General features: G+C 54.8%; 1 protein-coding gene across 1 annotated transcript; it reads left to right on the forward strand.

Moving 5' to 3' along the window:
- Positions 1 to 3,559: 3,559 nt before the first annotated feature.
- LOC125428756 (E3 ubiquitin-protein ligase TRIM7-like) lies at positions 3,560 to 16,190 on the forward strand. The gene is made up of 7 exons (XM_048489375.1): positions 3,560 to 4,006; positions 5,074 to 5,169; positions 6,398 to 6,628; positions 7,860 to 7,882; positions 10,134 to 10,252; positions 13,288 to 13,320; positions 14,985 to 16,190. The coding sequence occupies exons 1-7, from the start codon at positions 3,560 to 3,562 to the stop codon at positions 15,488 to 15,490; spliced, it is 1,455 nt and encodes a 484-aa protein (XP_048345332.1). The 3' UTR covers positions 15,491 to 16,190.
- The last annotated feature ends 1,992 nt before the right edge of the window (positions 16,191 to 18,182 follow it).

Consider the following 18,182-nt stretch of genomic DNA (forward strand, 5'->3'; position numbering starts at 1 on the left):
GGGGGTGGGGGGGGGGGGGGGTGGGGGGGGGGGGGGGTGGGGGGGGGGGGGGGTGGGGGGGGGGGGGGGTGGGGGGGGGGGGGGGTGGGGGGGGGGGGGGGTGGGGGGGGGGGGGGGTGGGGGGGGGGGGGGGTGGGGGGGGGGGGGGGTGGGGGGGGGGGGGGGTGGGGGGGGGGGGGGGTGGGGGGGGGGGGGGGTGGGGGGGGGGGGGGGTGGGGGGGGGGGGGGGTGGGGGGGGGGGGGGGTGGGGGGGGGGGGGGGTGGGGGGGGGGGGGGGTGGGGGGGGGGGGGGGTGGGGGGGGGGGGGGGTGGGGGGGGGGGGGGGTGGGGGGGGGGGGGGGTGGGGGGGGGGGGGGGTGGGGGGGGGGGGGGGTGGGGGGGGGGGGGGGTGGGGGGGGGGGGGGGTGGGGGGGGGGGGGGGTGGGGGGGGGGGGGGGTGGGGGGGGGGGGGGGTGGGGGGGGGGGGGGGTGGGGGGGGGGGGGGGTGGGGGGGGGGGGGGGTGGGGGGGGGGGGGGGTGGGGGGGGGGGGGGGTGGGGGGGGGGGGGGGTGGGGGGGGGGGGGGGTGGGGGGGGGGGGGGGTGGGGGGGGGGGGGGGTGGGGGGGGGGGGGGGTGGGGGGGGGGGGGGGTGGGGGGGGGGGGGGGTGGGGGGGGGGGGGGGTGGGGGGGGGGGGGGGTGGGGGGGGGGGGGGGTGGGGGGGGGGGGGGGTGGGGGGGGGGGGGGGTGGGGGGGGGGGGGGGTGGGGGGGGGGGGGGGTGGGGGGGGGGGGGGGTGGGGGGGGGGGGGGGTGGGGGGGGGGGGGGGTGGGGGGGGGGGGGGGTGGGGGGGGGGGGGGGTGGGGGGGGGGGGGGGTGGGGGGGGGGGGGGGTGGGGGGGGGGGGGGGTGGGGGGGGGGGGGGGTGGGGGGGGGGGGGGGTGGGGGGGGGGGGGGGTGGGGGGGGGGGGGGGTGGGGGGGGGGGGGGGTGGGGGGGGGGGGGGGTGGGGGGGGGGGGGGGTGGGGGGGGGGGGGGGTGGGGGGGGGGGGGGGTGGGGGGGGGGGGGGGTGGGGGGGGGGGGGGGTGGGGGGGGGGGGGGGTGGGGGGGGGGGGGGGTGGGGGGGGGGGGGGGTGGGGGGGGGGGGGGGTGGGGGGGGGGGGGGGTGGGGGGGGGGGGGGGTGGGGGGGGGGGGGGGTGGGGGGGGGGGGGGGTGGGGGGGGGGGGGGGTGGGGGGGGGGGGGGGTGGGGGGGGGGGGGGGTGGGGGGGGGGGGGGGTGGGGGGGGGGGGGGGTGGGGGGGGGGGGGGGTGGGGGGGGGGGGGGGTGGGGGGGGGGGGGGGTGGGGGGGGGGGGGGGTGGGGGGGGGGGGGGGTGGGGGGGGGGGGGGGTGGGGGGGGGGGGGGGTGGGGGGGGGGGGGGGTGGGGGGGGGGGGGGGTGGGGGGGGGGGGGGGTGGGGGGGGGGGGGGGTGGGGGGGGGGGGGGGTGGGGGGGGGGGGGGGTGGGGGGGGGGGGGGGTGGGGGGGGGGGGGGGTGGGGGGGGGGGGGGGTGGGGGGGGGGGGGGGTGGGGGGGGGGGGGGGTGGGGGGGGGGGGGGGTGGGGGGGGGGGGGGGTGGGGGGGGGGGGGGGTGGGGGGGGGGGGGGGTGGGGGGGGGGGGGGGTGGGGGGGGGGGGGGGTGGGGGGGGGGGGGGGTGGGGGGGGGGGGGGGTGGGGGGGGGGGGGGGTGGGGGGGGGGGGGGGTGGGGGGGGGGGGGGGTGGGGGGGGGGGGGGGTGGGGGGGGGGGGGGGTGGGGGGGGGGGGGGGTGGGGGGGGGGGGGGGTGGGGGGGGGGGGGGGTGGGGGGGGGGGGGGGTGGGGGGGGGGGGGGGTGGGGGGGGGGGGGGGTGGGGGGGGGGGGGGGTGGGGGGGGGGGGGGGTGGGGGGGGGGGGGGGTGGGGGGGGGGGGGGGTGGGGGGGGGGGGGGGTGGGGGGGGGGGGGGGTGGGGGGGGGGGGGGGTGGGGGGGGGGGGGGGTGGGGGGGGGGGGGGGTGGGGGGGGGGGGGGGTGGGGGGGGGGGGGGGTGGGGGGGGGGGGGGGTGGGGGGGGGGGGGGGTGGGGGGGGGGGGGGGTGGGGGGGGGGGGGGGTGGGGGGGGGGGGGGGTGGGGGGGGGGGGGGGTGGGGGGGGGGGGGGGTGGGGGGGGGGGGGGGTGGGGGGGGGGGGGGGTGGGGGGGGGGGGGGGTGGGGGGGGGGGGGGGTGGGGGGGGGGGGGGGTGGGGGGGGGGGGGGGTGGGGGGGGGGGGGGGTGGGGGGGGGGGGGGGTGGGGGGGGGGGGGGGTGGGGGGGGGGGGGGGTGGGGGGGGGGGGGGGTGGGGGGGGGGGGGGGTGGGGGGGGGGGGGGGTGGGGGGGGGGGGGGGTGGGGGGGGGGGGGGGTGGGGGGGGGGGGGGGTGGGGGGGGGGGGGGGTGGGGGGGGGGGGGGGTGGGGGGGGGGGGGGGTGGGGGGGGGGGGGGGTGGGGGGGGGGGGGGGTGGGGGGGGGGGGGGGTGGGGGGGGGGGGGGGTGGGGGGGGGGGGGGGTGGGGGGGGGGGGGGGTGGGGGGGGGGGGGGGTGGGGGGGGGGGGGGGTGGGGGGGGGGGGGGGTGGGGGGGGGGGGGGGTGGGGGGGGGGGGGGGTGGGGGGGGGGGGGGGTGGGGGGGGGGGGGGGTGGGGGGGGGGGGGGGTGGGGGGGGGGGGGGGTGGGGGGGGGGGGGGGTGGGGGGGGGGGGGGGTGGGGGGGGGGGGGGGTGGGGGGGGGGGGGGGTGGGGGGGGGGGGGGGTGGGGGGGGGGGGGGGTGGGGGGGGGGGGGGGTGGGGGGGGGGGGGGGTGGGGGGGGGGGGGGGTGGGGGGGGGGGGGGGTGGGGGGGGGGGGGGGTGGGGGGGGGGGGGGGTGGGGGGGGGGGGGGGTGGGGGGGGGGGGGGGTGGGGGGGGGGGGGGGTGGGGGGGGGGGGGGGTGGGGGGGGGGGGGGGTGGGGGGGGGGGGGGGTGGGGGGGGGGGGGGGTGGGGGGGGGGGGGGGTGGGGGGGGGGGGGGGTGGGGGGGGGGGGGGGTGGGGGGGGGGGGGGGTGGGGGGGGGGGGGGGTGGGGGGGGGGGGGGGTGGGGGGGGGGGGGGGTGGGGGGGGGGGGGGGTGGGGGGGGGGGGGGGTGGGGGGGGGGGGGGGTGGGGGGGGGGGGGGGTGGGGGGGGGGGGGGGTGGGGGGGGGGGGGGGTGGGGGGGGGGGGGGGTGGGGGGGGGGGGGGGTGGGGGGGGGGGGGGGTGGGGGGGGGGGGGGGTGGGGGGGGGGGGGGGTGGGGGGGGGGGGGGGTGGGGGGGGGGGGGGGTGGGGGGGGGGGGGGGTGGGGGGGGGGGGGGGTGGGGGGGGGGGGGGGTGGGGGGGGGGTGGGTGGGGGGGGGGGGGGGTGGCGGATGGGGGGGGGGTGGGGGGGGGGGGGGGTGGGGGGGGGGGGGGGGGGGGGTGGGGGGGGTGTGGGGGGGGGGGTGTGGGGGGGGGGGGGGGTGGGGGGGGGGGGGGGGGGGGGGGGGGGGTGCTGGGGGGGGGGGGGGGTGGGGGGGGGGGGGGGCCATGGCTGCAGCGGGGAATCCCGTCCAGGAGCTCTCCGAAGAAGTCACTTGTCCGATCTGCCTGGAGTACTTCCAGGATCCGGCGACGGTTGCAGAATGCGGGCACAATTTCTGCCGCGCCTGCCTGACCCGGAGCTGGGCGGCTTCGGCTGGAGAGCCTTCCTGCCCTGTGTGCAAACAAACCGCGCAGCCGAGGAGCCTCCGCCTGAATCGGCAGCTGGCAAATGTGGTGGAAATAGCCAGGAAACTCAGCCTGCGGGAGAGAAAGTGGAGAGAAGCAACGAAGGAAGAAGCAGCAGCCCAGGAGAGACGCTGTGAGCAACACCGGGAGCCCCTGAAACTGTTCTGCCGAAATGACGGGATCCTCATCTGCACGGTCTGTGATAGAGCCAAGGAGCACAAATCCCACGAGGTGGTTCCTGCTGAGGAAGCCTCCCAGGAATACAAGGTGGGAAATCTGTGTGGATCCTGATGCTGATGGGGAAGAGCTCGGGGGTGGATTCCGCACTACACAGAAAGGGAAGACGAGTTCATTTATAACGATTGCAACTCGTTATAAATATGCCGTGCGGAATCACTCTGGGTTGCTCTTGACAGTGTCTCTGCAGAGTTTCTCCTGTCAATCCTGTGGTGCCTTCAGCTAAGATGGTCCACCATTCATGTGCTGCAGTCACTACTAGCCCCTGTGAAACGTTCTCTTAGCAGAATAGCAGGAGACTGAAAATCATCACATTGCGAAGGAAAGCACCAAAAATAACTCCACGCACAAGCAAAGCTGCATCTCCTGTAGCTTTCTTGAGTTCAGATCCAAGTCTGTGTGAGAATAACAAGCTCAGGGCTCGCCTTTCAACCCAACCTGCCTCTCAGGGTTGTTGTGAGGGTAAAATATTCATTCATTCATTCATTCATTCATTCATTCGTTTTCTATACCGCCCTATCCCCGAGGGGCTCTGGGCGGTTTACAACATAAAAATCCAATACAATACTATCAGGGAGCAAACAATAGAAACTATTTACCTAGGCTCCAACAGTTTAAATTGCTAAAATAAACAATAAAATCCCGTTAAAACAGCGGTAATACAATAAAGGCACTGAAAAAAATCTATTAACAGACCCTCCCCCCAAAACAGAAAAAGGGGAGGACGGCGGGTCCCAATAATATAAGGGCAACCCTGATGTTGAAGCAGAGCAAAAAAAGGGCAAGAAAGAAAATAGAGGAGGGGAGAGCCATGTTGTATGCTGCTCTGGCGTTCATTGTGTCCTCTACAAAAACACAGCTATTAACTACAATTGAGGATACAATCACCAAAAGGAGACTATCAAGGACTTGAGTGGACACCCCAGCCCCCCACACACAACCACACACAGGATTTTGCAAGGCAGGGAAAGGAGTCAAGTGTCCCATTTCAATAACTGTTTCTCTTTGATTTTATAGGTTTTTGATGCATGTGTATAGTAAAACAGGGGGGTAGGTAAATAAAAGAAACTAATGCAGAAGGTCTTTCCTTTCTTCAGGACAAGATTTTCAACTGGCTGGAGATTTTGAGGACGGAGAAAGAGAAAGTTCTGCTATATTTAGCAGATGCTGAAGATGAAAGCAAAGAAATGCTTGTAAGTGTCATAGTTGCTGGGAAGTAAACTAATACTAGGACCAATACCTAGCAAAACAATATAGCAAACACTGCAAGACAGCCCCAGAACAGATATCTGTCTTTCAGAGTGGCCTGGTTTCTCACAGAAAATATTAATACAGTTCATTTTAAGATGCAAACTGCATGAGTCCCCTTTTTCCTGGAGATTGTTTTTTTACAATGATAGATAGCCGCAGAAGCTGCAGTGTGGCTCATAAGATGGAGGGAGGGGTCTTCTTAAGCTTTTCTATACTTACATCTCTCTTCTTTTTGCATAAAAATTATGTCCACCAGTGGATTTTGATGATATAAGGAAAAAGCAGTAAAATAAAGCAGTGCAAAGATGCAGTTTTAGTGGGGAAACCTGGGAGAAGGAAGATTTCTTTTTTACCAGTCTTTGCTGCATTTTGTATGGGTCAAATAATACTGTGGAAAAACTACAGAAAAGCGAACACTCTCCTCAGGATCTGGAACAGGCCTTGGGAATGCTTCAGTCTTTGTATTTTATTTAGGAATTTATATCTTGGAATTCTGTGAGAACCGAAAGCAGCTTGTAACAACCTTGGTTTCCCCCTCTGTATTCTGTCCTCAAAACAACAACCTTTTGAAATAGATTCCGCTAAGAAAGGGTGCCTGCAGCTCCACAGTCACTCGCCCAGCTTCAATGGGTAGAGTTTATATTTGGGCTTGGGTCTTCCAGGCTGCACTCCAGCACTTTTAACTTCTGCGTAGGGTTTCCAGGTTCCCCCTGACAAACAGCAGGAGAATGTGGCACCAGTGCATTGCTGGGAATCTCTGCCATTGGGCTAATAGAGTCTGCTCAAATGCCAGTGTCCCTGGTGTCCGCTAGTGACATGCTGATGTCACTTCTGGAATCACCGGGAGTGACAGCATGCTCGAATGCTGCCATTGTCCCCCCAGACTCCCACCATTCCCCCCTGCCCCCAATAGGTGCTCACTAGTAGTGGAGGGCTGGTGAGCATATTTCTAACCATGCTGGGTCTATGCAGAATATTGATGTGATCTCTGGGGAAAAGTCACCAGAATCCTTCCTACATGATTTTACTCTCCAAGATCCAATTACATCTTTCTTTTCTTTCTTTCTTTCTTTCTTTCTTTCTTTCTTTCTTTCTTTCTTTCTTTCTTTCTTTCTTTCTTTCTTTCTTTCTTTCTTTCTTTCTTTCTTTCTTTCTTTCTTTCTCGCATAGAAAATAATGGAATCAGAGAGGCGAAAGACAGTGGCTGAGTTCAGAGCACTACGCTGGTTGCTGACAGAACGAGAAAACCACCTGCTGTCCCAGATAGAAGAGGTGGAGAAGGAGATAGCCAGAAAAAGGGACGAGCACCTGGCCAAACTCTCTGAGGAACTCTCCTCTCTTGAAAGCCTCATCCGGGAGACGGAGAAGAAGCACCAGCAGCCAGCGAGTGAACTCCTGCAGGTACAAATCTGGTAGAAAATGCTCATGGTCACCCTCAGTGGGAGACTCTTTACATCCTTTTGCTGAGGCAAACAGGGCCTCACTCTTTGAAGACACTCTTTGAAGACTTCCAGCAAGAGGGTGTATATAGATGAGATAATTGCCCCTTGTGGGATGCCAGACGCCAAATAATGGGGAGCAGGAGTTCTCGCACCTCAATTAAGCCACCTCCTCCGGCCCCTCGCTGTTGGAGAAATGAGCGTGAGCCACTCGTGAAACATGTCCGCCAGATCTCTGGAAGGCCGCTAGGAGGTTGGTCAAGATGTCACGGTCAACCAGTTGAACACTGCTATCAGATCAAATAGTAACAGCAATGCCAACCTGCCTCAGTCCAGGTCCTCTTTGGTGGTCCTTCTGTGAGGTTGGTCAGAGCTGCTTCGGCCCTGCAGTAGCGACCAGCATGGAAACTGGACTGGAATGGTTCCAAGGCTGAAGTTTCCTCTAGAAAAACCCGGAGTCATCTGCACTGGTATTGGAGTGTCCATATAGGTACAGTGATGGTGGTTTCCAGGCATTCTCCAGAGGTTATGGATTGGGAGTCCCATCAGCCCCTGCCAGCATGGCCAATTGACAGGGGCTGATGGGAATTGTAGTCCATAACATCTGGAGTGCCAAAGGTTCACCACCACGGATATAGGAGATCTGAGCTTGCTTTCCTCCATTGGCTGCCGTTTCCACTGTATCTCTCCCACTTGTGCCACCAGAGGATTTTAAAAAGATTGATACCTCCCATCACACCACAGCACAATACAATAACACTCTGTTGCTACAATCTGCTGGTTCCTCTGTAGACCCAGCTTTCATCACTTAAAAAAAAAGTCTCGAGCAAGTTTTTTTCCTACTCTTCCACCAAAAAGCTAGAGCAGGACAACTTTTTGGTGGCAGAGTAGGGAAAATAGCAGCCTTGACAGGCTGACAAAGGGAAACTGACACAAGTGTGAGCAGACCATTGAAAATGTGCACTTTCCCACCCAAATGGCACACAAACGTGCTTGGGGTGCATTGTGTTCAGAATGGTCACACCACACCAGGTCTGAGAAAGAATGCACTGAGATCATGGAAAGTCTGGGAGGGGGACAGTTGGAGGAAGAAAAAACAGGAGTGTTTCCAATAAATCTGCTGCAGAGAATAAATGTCCGTGTGGTCCGTGGTGGACAGTGAGCTTCTGTTTCTTTCTCTGTCTTCCCAACAGGATGTCAGAAGCACCCTGCAGAGGTAAGTAGATCTTGTTCATTTCCCTTTCGTCATTTTGGAAAGACTAATGGTAACATAAGGTTTCCAGCTCTGTGTTGCTGCGAGCTTTTGAGGAGCTTGATCAGAGTTCTTAACCTGAGGTCTGTGGACCCCTTGATTTCAGGGGCCCGTGAATTTAGTAGGGAAATATTACATCATTTTCATTAACCAAGTAATAATTGAAGCATGTCCTTCAATTATGAATGTAGGCGACAAACCACAGCAGTATTAGCAGTACCTGTGATTTTGTCACCAGTAGAAATCACAATAGCTTCGTATAACATCATATAACAGTGGTGGAGAACCTATGGCACGGGTGCCAGAGGTGGCACTCAGCCCTCTCTGTGGACTTGCGCAAACAGAGTTCCCCCCCACCCCGTTGCCCCATCTAGGCTGGCCTGGGTTGCTGGGCTCGATTATTAGCATTAAACCTAAGACCTAGTTTTGGGGAAGCAGTGTAGGTAACCCTGGTAAGCGCTGTTAAACCCCACTGATTTTCATGCGAAGAACTAAAGTGTGATCCTTTACCAGAGAGTAAGCTCGGTTACTGGCAATGGGGCTTGCTTCTGAGTAAACCCTCCTGGGGTCATGATTCACCCGTTGGAAGAGTTGCACGGTTGCTTCAAAGCAGAGCCACCGACTACCACGAATCTTTCTCCTGAGTAACGCATGCCTCGGAGCCAATTGTTTTTTCTAAACGAAAACCTCAGTATTCAGGTTAAATTGCCGTGTTGGCACTTTGCGATGAATAAGTGGGTTTTGCTTTGCAATTTGGGCACTCGGTCTCGAAAAGGTTTGCCATCACTGGTCTAGCCCAATCTGTTTAAGCTTCAGAATAATTTTTTCCAATCAGGTTGGATATGGTGATGTTTACAAAAATGATGATAATAGACCCTGGGGGTATAGACGGACTTTGATCCAGTATTTAATGGCTCTCTTCCAAACTATAGTTTCCACTTTAGCTATTTCTGCCTCATGTCTCAATACAGTGTTAGGCGTACATTTTGGGGTGATTTAAGGAATGTTGCTATGACTTTTTCCAGAGGCATAAAGTTGGATATATTACCTAACTGAGTGTTAATTGTGAAATGGATTTTGCTGTGAACGATTTAGCAGCAGCTGGAAAATATCCCCACCCCCCACCCCCGTGGGTGCGATAGAATCTCAATATCGCTTGGGCGCTCTTTTCAGCAGATTGGATAAGGGATTGGATATGAGCTGTGGGTTTGTCGTTATATTGGAAGATTACCCCCAAGTATCTGAAGCATTTGACCTGATCAAATGGGTGCCTTTTGATCGTCCATCTTTCCTTCTTGAACCTGACATTAAAATGTACTATTTTGGTTTTAGAATAATTCATTATTAGATATTCCGCAGCATATTTTTGGGTTATTTCATTTAGGTCTGTCTTGATCCCTACTTTAGTTAGTGAAAGGGCAGCAATATTATCTGCATACATAAGAATGAGTAATTTTTTCCCCTGAGAAAGTGGAGGAGCATGGACATCCTTGTCCTTCAAGTCCGTTATGAAGGACATAAAAGTTGAATAGATGTGGCACTAGAAGACATCCTTGCCTTACCTCTTTAGTGACATAGTCAATCAGACGGTTTAAGATCAAGTAGTGATCCATTGCTGATCGTCCCTTTTGGAAACCAGCCTATTCATCTCCTAACAGCTTTTCTTCCTCAAGCCATGCCAAAAACCTCGTGCGCTGGTAGTTGGTATAGAGCTTACTTTTAACATTAAGTAGACTGATCGGTCTATAATTGGCTGGGTCCATAATCACCCCTTTTTTAAATGTGGGGAGTTTGTGGGGACTATTATGCCTTCTTTCCAATCAGTTGGAACATAGCCTGTATTGTTAAGGTAGGTGAAAAGTTTAGCTAGAATTGTGGCCTGGAGGCATGTAAGAAGACCATGCTATGAGGAATACTTATAAGTAAATTGCTGCTCCAGTGGGAGAACTAATTTTTGAAGTCATTATTGTAGCCTGTTGGGTACAAGTTTTCTTTATTTTCACTTTGGTGTGTACCTTCCCCTTTTGCTTAGCATGAGGAATACGTTAGCAAGTCTCAACCTTGTAGTGACTCTCCTTCCGAAAGCGTTTCTATTCCTCTCTGGAATTCAGCACCTACCTGTGGTTTCTGTCAGCTTTCTGGTGTACATTGACTGAATTCTGTTGTCTTACATGAATTCCAATTTCCAGGAACATTAACAATGTTTTCTTGCTAGGTGTGAGAAGAAACAGAACTTTTCAAATCCAGAGGTTTTTTCTGTTGAACTGAAATGGAGGATCAAGGTCTTCTGTGACATTGGTCCTTCCCTGGAAGGTGTCACAAAGAAATTCAAAGGTAATAATGAATGGCTGCAGGGATTTCAGATGGGACAGTGCATCAAATAAGAAGGTGGACTGCTCACCACACAAGGATGCTGGCTGAAAAAGTAATTCTATTTCAGTGCTGAAAGACCTTTTGTCAAAGTTCGTCTTGGAATCCCAGCTCAGAAACTGAGGGTTTAGAAACTTTGAGAAGTTTTAAGAATTTTCCTTTGCAGTTTTTAGGAGGGATATAGGGACAGCAGAAGCTTCCAAGGGGAGATGAATAAATTTAATTAATGATGCTGATAAAACATGCAAACAACCCAGCAAAATTTGCCCTGCTTTTCTGCAGTGATTTGGAGGTTATAATGAAATTGATGTCCCATGTTTTGTGTTTATACTTTTATGTGTATGTGTGTGCATTAAGTGTGTGTGATTAAGTTCTAATCACTGGCTTCGTGTTGCTAAGTTCTAACTCATGACACCCCTCTGAATCAACATCCAAACAACCTTGCCCAGATCTTACAAACTGATGGCAGTGGCTTTTTTAAAAAAAACACAGTCAGTCCGTCTCATGTTGGGTCTTCTTTTTTCCTTGCTGCCTTCAACTTGTCCTAACGTTATTGTTTTTTTCTAGTGAGCCATGTCAATCAAAATGTGACCAAGGCACAATAGCCTCAGTTTTGCCACTTTAGGCATAGTTCAGGCTTGATTTGATCTAGAACCCACTGATTTGCCTTTTCAGTATCCACAAAACTCCCCTTTAACACCACATTTCAAAGGAATCTATTCTCTTCTGGCCAGCTTTATTGATTGTCAGATATTCTCACACCCATACCTAGTAATAAGGAATGCTATGGCGTGAATTAACTTGATCTTGATTGCCAGTGACACCTCCTTACACTGAAGAATCTTTTCTAGCTTCTTCATGCTTGCCTTTCCAGTCGTAAATCTCCTTCTGATTTCTTGGTTGCAGTCTCCCTTTTGGTTGATTATGGAGCCAAGGAATGGAGAGTCTTGAGCAATTTCATGTTCCTCGCTGTCACCCTTAAAACTGAGTAATTTCCCAGTATTCATTACTTGTGTCTTCTTGATGTTCAAGCTTAGGCACTTTTGCTTTAACCTTCATCAGTAGCTGTTTCAGCTCTTTGCTATTTCTGCCAGTGATGTAGTATCATCAGCATATCTCAATTTTTTAATGTTCCTTATACCCCTTTAAAGTTTTCTATATTTTGGCCACATTTCATCAGAGGTATCCATATAAAATTCCTTGAAGTACGTTTCCTATAAATTTTTCACTCTCTTTCAGAAGGAACTCGTTGCTCTTGGAGTGGTTGATATTTACATTCGCTTTTTAAGGCTGATTTTTATTGCTCTCACCTGCATAAGAGAACCGACAGTTCTAATGGTGATGCAGGTGGAGGAATCCTTGAAGAGTAGCTACTGGACAGGGGCAGAGGTGGAAGGTGAAACTGGCAGAAGATCTTTCGTAGACAACGAGAGTGCTGTTACCCAGAGTGGAGACACAGTCTCTCAATATAATGTAGGGAATATTAGCTTAGAGCAGACCGCTTATTAATGTTGCAAGAGGCTGGGTAAGGAATCTTTAATACCAGTCTATACAGAGATCAGCTCTTAGGAGAAAATCCACAGAGAGGAATATAATGCAAATTTGACAGTCATTATTGTAGATTCAGTTCAGCAAATATGCACACACACAGTTCCTAAGATATAGTTAGGTTGGAAAATAGATTTGGAATAGAAAAAGGGTAGGGGGTACATGGGTAATAACCTGATCATGAAGTGATCCTGGGGTTTAGAGCCAAACGACCAGCTTCTGGCTCCAGGGGTTGTTGCACGCGTGGCCACAGCAACAAAGAAGGAAAGGTGTCAGTGGTGCTGGACATATAGTTTCCGGGGGGGGGGGGGGGGTAGGGTATTTATAGAAGGAAGGGCCATCTCTGGGGGTATCAGGACAACCCTTGGGGGATGTCAAGACAACCTCTAGGAGGTGTCTGGCTGGATTGTTGGAGAAACAATGGGGTGCACTGTGAGGTGGTCAAAAGAAGTTAATTACAGAAGGGAGCATCTGGGGCTGTTTCTGCACAGCCAGAGCAGTGGGGTTGCATCAGCATGGTTCATGCCAATGCAAGCCCCGGGACCAGGCAGCCATGCAGCCCCACAAATGCCCACACGGCCGTGCAGCCCCACAAATGCCTCCTTACCTCCTGCTGGCTTCCATCGCTCTATGGAGGCCAGGGGACACGCCCCCATGGCCCGAGCGACAACTGCAGGGACGGAGGCCAGGAGGTGGGTCCCCTGGCCTCCACAGAGCGACGGAAGCCAGGAGGAGGTAAGGAGGCATTTGGGGCTGGTGCGGAGAAAATGCCGCCTTCCACCCGCTGCCGTTCGCATGGCAGCGGGTGGAATATGCCGCTTTTGAAAAACCTCGCTCCCCAAGTGAGGTTAAAAAGCGGTGTTTTTGCGCCGTTTGGCCAGCACAAGCCCAGAGAACAGCGCCCTAGGGAGGGTGTTTTTACTGCCCCTAGGGCGCTGTTATTGGGCTGTGCGGAAACAGCCTGGGTTCAGATAATCAGGGGAGGCAATGACATCAGGAGTCTTCTTTTAACTGAAAATGAGTATCCATCCAGTAGGGCTATTGTATCGTATTGAGAACATATTCTTCCTTGGCTATGCACTAAAAATGTGCTGACATAACAGGCTGAGATCTTGAGAACCGGAAAACAATTCTTGTAGGCTGACCTGGCTATTGCCGGAGATGGCTTCCCATCCTTTTAGGCTGGCAAGTGGGAAGGGGTGCCTACTTGAGAAGCACCCCCTCCCCCGCTATGCCAGGGTGGTCTGGTAACAGTGCCACTCAACTAACTAGTCGAAAATTTAGTCTGAATTCAACCAATGGGAAAACAGAAATGTAGATATACATGAGCAACTTTGGGATTCTCCAGGCTCCCCAGATTTGTTTTAGGATCTATGATTTTGTGAATTGCTTAAGATTTCCCATAAATACAACAGTTTGATGTTTAATCTCTGTTCCTTCTTCTTCCCCAGACACTCTGGTTTCTGAACTTCAGATGCAAAAAGGTAAATGCTGAAGGCTGACAGAAGACAAAATTAATAGGAAGGAAAAGGAACTTCTTATGAAGTTTTCTATTGCATTGACATTTGAGGATTCCATCCTATGAACATGACAATCATGAATGTGTTAATTATGACTAGTGGGAAAGAAAGAAGATGGGAGCAGAAACTGGTTTTTAAATGTGGGTCTTTTAACCTAAGAACATGACCCCTGCTGGATCCATCTGAGGTCCTTCTTGCCCAGAATCCGGTTTCTGTCATTGGACACACACCCCACCCCGATGCTTGTAGGAAGCCCAGACAGTAGGCATGAAAGCCCCAGCCTCCTCCTGCTTTTTGGCCCTAGGACCTGGTCTTCAGAGCCAAACCCCAGAAGGGCAAGAATCTCTTCCAGATGACAATATAGGGAAATATTACAAATATTGCCTCTTTTTAGACTAAAAGGAAAGTTATGCCAGTCAAGATCATGTTGACTAGCGAAATAAGTTTGTAGTGTGGTTGATGTCTGCCACTGCACTCCTCCCTGCTGCCGCCACAGCCCTCATGAACCTCCGCCCCCCAACAAACTCTTTCCTCTTCTGAGCTGTGCTGGCCCGCAACACTGGGGCAAGGTTAAGGCCAGGGAAGGGGGGGGGGGTTAGGGGCAGTGGTGACATTCAGCAGGTTCGCACCACTTCGGCAGAACCGGTTGTTAAAATGGTGCTTGTAAACAACTAGTGGTTAAATGATTTGAATCCCACCACCGGAACCGGTTGTTAAATTGTTTGAATCCCACCACTGGTTAGGGGGCAGTGGCAGGGGGTAGGGACAGCAGAGTTTGGTCGGGGTTGGGCACGGTGCCCGGGGCAAGCCCCAGGGGCCATTTTGTGGCAGTATGCCACTGGGAAGGGGAGACTCCCTGAAGGAAGAGCAAGGTAAAATAGTGCGTTGAACTCTGAGGGGATGCGGCCTCTGCCTTCATATTTACTTTCAGATGACATTGAAACTGACTCTGGACATCAATACTGAGTATTCCTCCACATAGCAATGTCTTGGCAAAAGGAAATATGAGAACCATGAAGATTTGAGACATGAATTAGGCCTTTGGGAAGGGTATTATGAGTCTTCAAACTGATTTCCCCAGTTGCCACTCCTATATTTGCCTTCCAGGTTTAACTCGGTTATTAAAGTGCTCCAAGAAGGGATCTGTGGGCAGAGGAGAAACCCATTTCCCCCAGTTCACCTTTCCTGTGTCTGACTTTCCTTTCCAGACAACTTCTGTTCCGTTATCCTTCCCCCACTCCCTCCCACCCCCGCCCCATTTTTAACAGTTATATTAACTGAACTCAGATTCCCCGTTGAGTCTTGGAATATGGGAAGAAAAGTACCTATGAGAGTGTGCAGACTGCCTTTCTCTCACCACTGCACTCTCCTGCCTCCCTTGCCCCTGTGGCCTTCAAAATGCTGAGGTTTATAGCCAGTATTTGGAGGGAAGCTATTAGATCTGCCTACTTTGACTGGAGCTTTTTTTGCTATATGTACAGAGCAAAAACAAAGAAATCAACCTTTCGAGAGCAGGTGTTTCCTGGGACAATGGGAGCGTACATATAAACTGACTTGAGTTTCAGGAAGTGAGTTAATCTTGCTGGCTGATTTTCCTTCCTTTTTGCCTCCTCATTTCCCCCCAACAGCAAATGTGACTCTGTGTCCAACCACAACTAATGCCAAACTCATCCTGTCTGAAGATTGGAAAAGCATTCAGCGTCAACATAATGCTCAAGATCCGTCTGAAGATCACAGGAACGTTTTTTCCTCCATGAAGGGTGTTGAGGGATTCACAGCAGGCTGCCATTTCTGGGAAGTCTCTGTGGGTAATGAGGATGGCTGGGCGGTGGGAGTGGCCCGAGAGTCTGTGAGCGGCAGGATCACCTTTACACCTGAGAAAGGGATCTGGGCTGTGGGGAGAAATAGGGGCCAGTACAAGGCTTTCATACACTGCGTTTTCTCTCCCCTGAACCTGAGTGGTGAACTTAAGAAGATCCGAGTCTCTCTCAACTATGCTGGGGGACAGGTGTCCTTTTTTGATGCTGACAGAGCAGCCCTTCTCTATAGGTTCTCTGAACTCTCCTTCTCTGGAGACACCCTTCGTCCCTTCTTTGCTGTGTGTGATAAAGGCTACCTCAGACTCTGTACTTAAGGCAGTCAGATCTCCCTCACTGGCTGTGCTGATGTTGCTCATGAGATCAGGATGACTCGTGGGAAAATAATCCTTTTCTCACCCAACAGCCCTTTTCTGGCTCTGCAAAAACTTCTACAGGCTGCCAGTCACCCAAGTTAACACAAACATTGTCTGTTTTTGTTCCTTGTTTTCCCCCCCCTTTCCTTGGCCTATTATCTCTTTAAAGAACAGTAATGCATTCAGTGTCATAAATAGCCATCATAGTCTCTTCAGAGATAAAGCAGAAATATGGGTCTTCAGGGATTCATCCCCTTCCCTGTCTCCCATCCTTTCCAGTTTTCCTCCATATCCCCTCACAGGGACTTTTCCACATTTCATGTTCCTCAGATCTAACTTCCTGGCCATTTATACACTTGTGGTGTTGTCCGCGTTGAGTGTACATTCCCTTTGGGATGGGTTCTCGGTCATGCACACATTTTCCCCTTTTCAGAACTCATTGTGCCACAGATCTGACCCTCCTCATGGTTTCCGAAAGTGATCAAAGTGTGACTTTCTCCTGCCCTTTGCAGTGAAAGCAACGGCGAACAGTGACTTCTTCTGGTTCTGGTGGGTTTTCCGGGCTGTTTGGCTGTGGTCGGGGTGGATCTTGTTCCTAACGGTTCGCCTGCATCTGTGGCTGGCATCTTCAGAGGTGGATCACAGAGGGAAGTCTGTTACACACTGAACAGAGAGAAGGAAGTGTTTGGGGTATATATTGTCCATGTCCCAGGGTGGGGAACCAATCAGTAAGTGTTTGGGTGGAACTTGTGGTTGATAACTTTGTATTGCGGGTGGGGCTTACTAGCGCGTAGATACTGGTTATCTGACTGATCAATAGCTAATCAATAGACCAGGTCATAAAACAGTGACCTTAGCAAAAAGGTGGGCAAGTAGGGAAAGTCATGGAGAGGCAGCAATAATGGCTTCCCTAATCCCTCCCCAAGTTTCTTGCTTGTATTAAATATACTGGAGATCTGATGCTGAGAGTGTCTTCTTCAACCTTTCCCTCTCCTGCAGCAGTTCTGCCCATTCTTCAGGCCAGCATTTCAGGAAGCTCAGAGGGACTTCTTGGGAAACAAACAAAAAAGTTTTTAAGGGCAACAGAGCAACCCAAACAGGCTGCAGGACACAGCAAGGAAGTGGGGAGGGGCCGGCAACATGGCCGCTTGGCCTGGGTCAGCTGTCCCTGATTGAACAGTAAAATATGGGAATGCCCCACTGCAAAACGAAGAGCCGTGGTGTAATATACTGCATGCACAAATGGCTTCTGTTTTTTTGGGGGGGGGGGCAGGGGGTGTTTCGGTTTTGCACATGTTTTGCTCCCTCTAGTGGTTGATTTGACACCACACAGCTTTAAATAGAGCATTAAAAACTTCAGTTTAAATCTGCAGGGAGATGCACTTCATTTAAAGCTGTGTGATGCCAAATAGACTGCTAGAGGGACCAAAACACATGTGAAACTGGAGAAGACACACACACACACACACCCCGAAACAAAAAGTTAGACACGAGGAACATGAGAATGCAGAATGCTCTTTCTGTGTCACTTCGACAACAAACCACACAAGACACTCAGCATCAGATCTCCAGTATATTTAATACAAGCAGGTCCCACAAGAAACTTTGGGAGGGATTAGGGAAGCCAATATTGCTGCCTTTCCATGACTGTTCCTACTTGCCCACCTTTTTGCTAAGGTCACTGTTTTCTGACCTGGTCTATTGATTAGCTATTGGTCAGTCAGATAACCAGTGCCTACGTGCTAGTAAGCACATAATCAGAAGTTATAAAATTAACTCTGTTCCCTCTGTGATACACCTCTGAAGATGCCAGCCACAGATGCAGGCAAAACGTTAGGAACAAGATCCACCAGACCACGGCCACACAGCCCGGAAAACCTACCACAACCAGTTAACTCTGTTCCTTTCTTTGCGTCAGAAGTCAGACCACAAGACACGAGGTGACCACGAGGCGAGACATCAGATAGGTAGCAAGACGTAACCAGATGTTTAGTAATATAGATTTGTAACAGGAAAGAAACAATTTCTTATTTTATCTCTTTGTAACCCTTTTGGTTAGTAAACTCATTTTATATACAAGCAACTGAGAGTCTGTCTCTTCTGTTCTACTTTGTTAATATATTATATTGCAATTTTATACTAGATTGTATTTTTATATTGCTTGTGTAGGGGAATTTACTTGTCATTTGTTCTGGTAATTTCTTTTTAAAAATCTGAAGTGATCCGATTCCCTTGAAGTCAACCATTAAGTTCTGTGGACTATTTTCTTGCTATTGAACTATATTTGAGACTGCAGAATGTGTCTGTGCAAATTCTGATTTATTTATGCCTATTAAAGGATGATGATGATGATGATGATGATGATGATGATGATGATGATGATGATGATGATGATGATGATGATGATGATGATGTCTGCTTCTTCCAGACGTTTTCAAATCCTGGAGTTCTTTGAGGACTCTGGAAGACTTAGTAACCTACCTGAGACACCAAAGACGGGGACCTGGGAACGGAGACTTCAGGAAGTGCAGTGTCCCCACCCCCTACCGGGGCCACCCTTGTGCTCCAGCAGGGGGTGGCCAGACCTTGCACCTGCTCTGCATAGGTCTCTCTGCATTGCATTTTCCTGACAAAGAAACGGACCTCCGCAGGG

This window comes from Sphaerodactylus townsendi, linkage group LG03 (genome assembly GCF_021028975.2).
Source record: "Sphaerodactylus townsendi isolate TG3544 linkage group LG03, MPM_Stown_v2.3, whole genome shotgun sequence".
Lineage (NCBI taxonomy): Eukaryota > Metazoa > Chordata > Lepidosauria > Squamata > Sphaerodactylidae > Sphaerodactylus > Sphaerodactylus townsendi.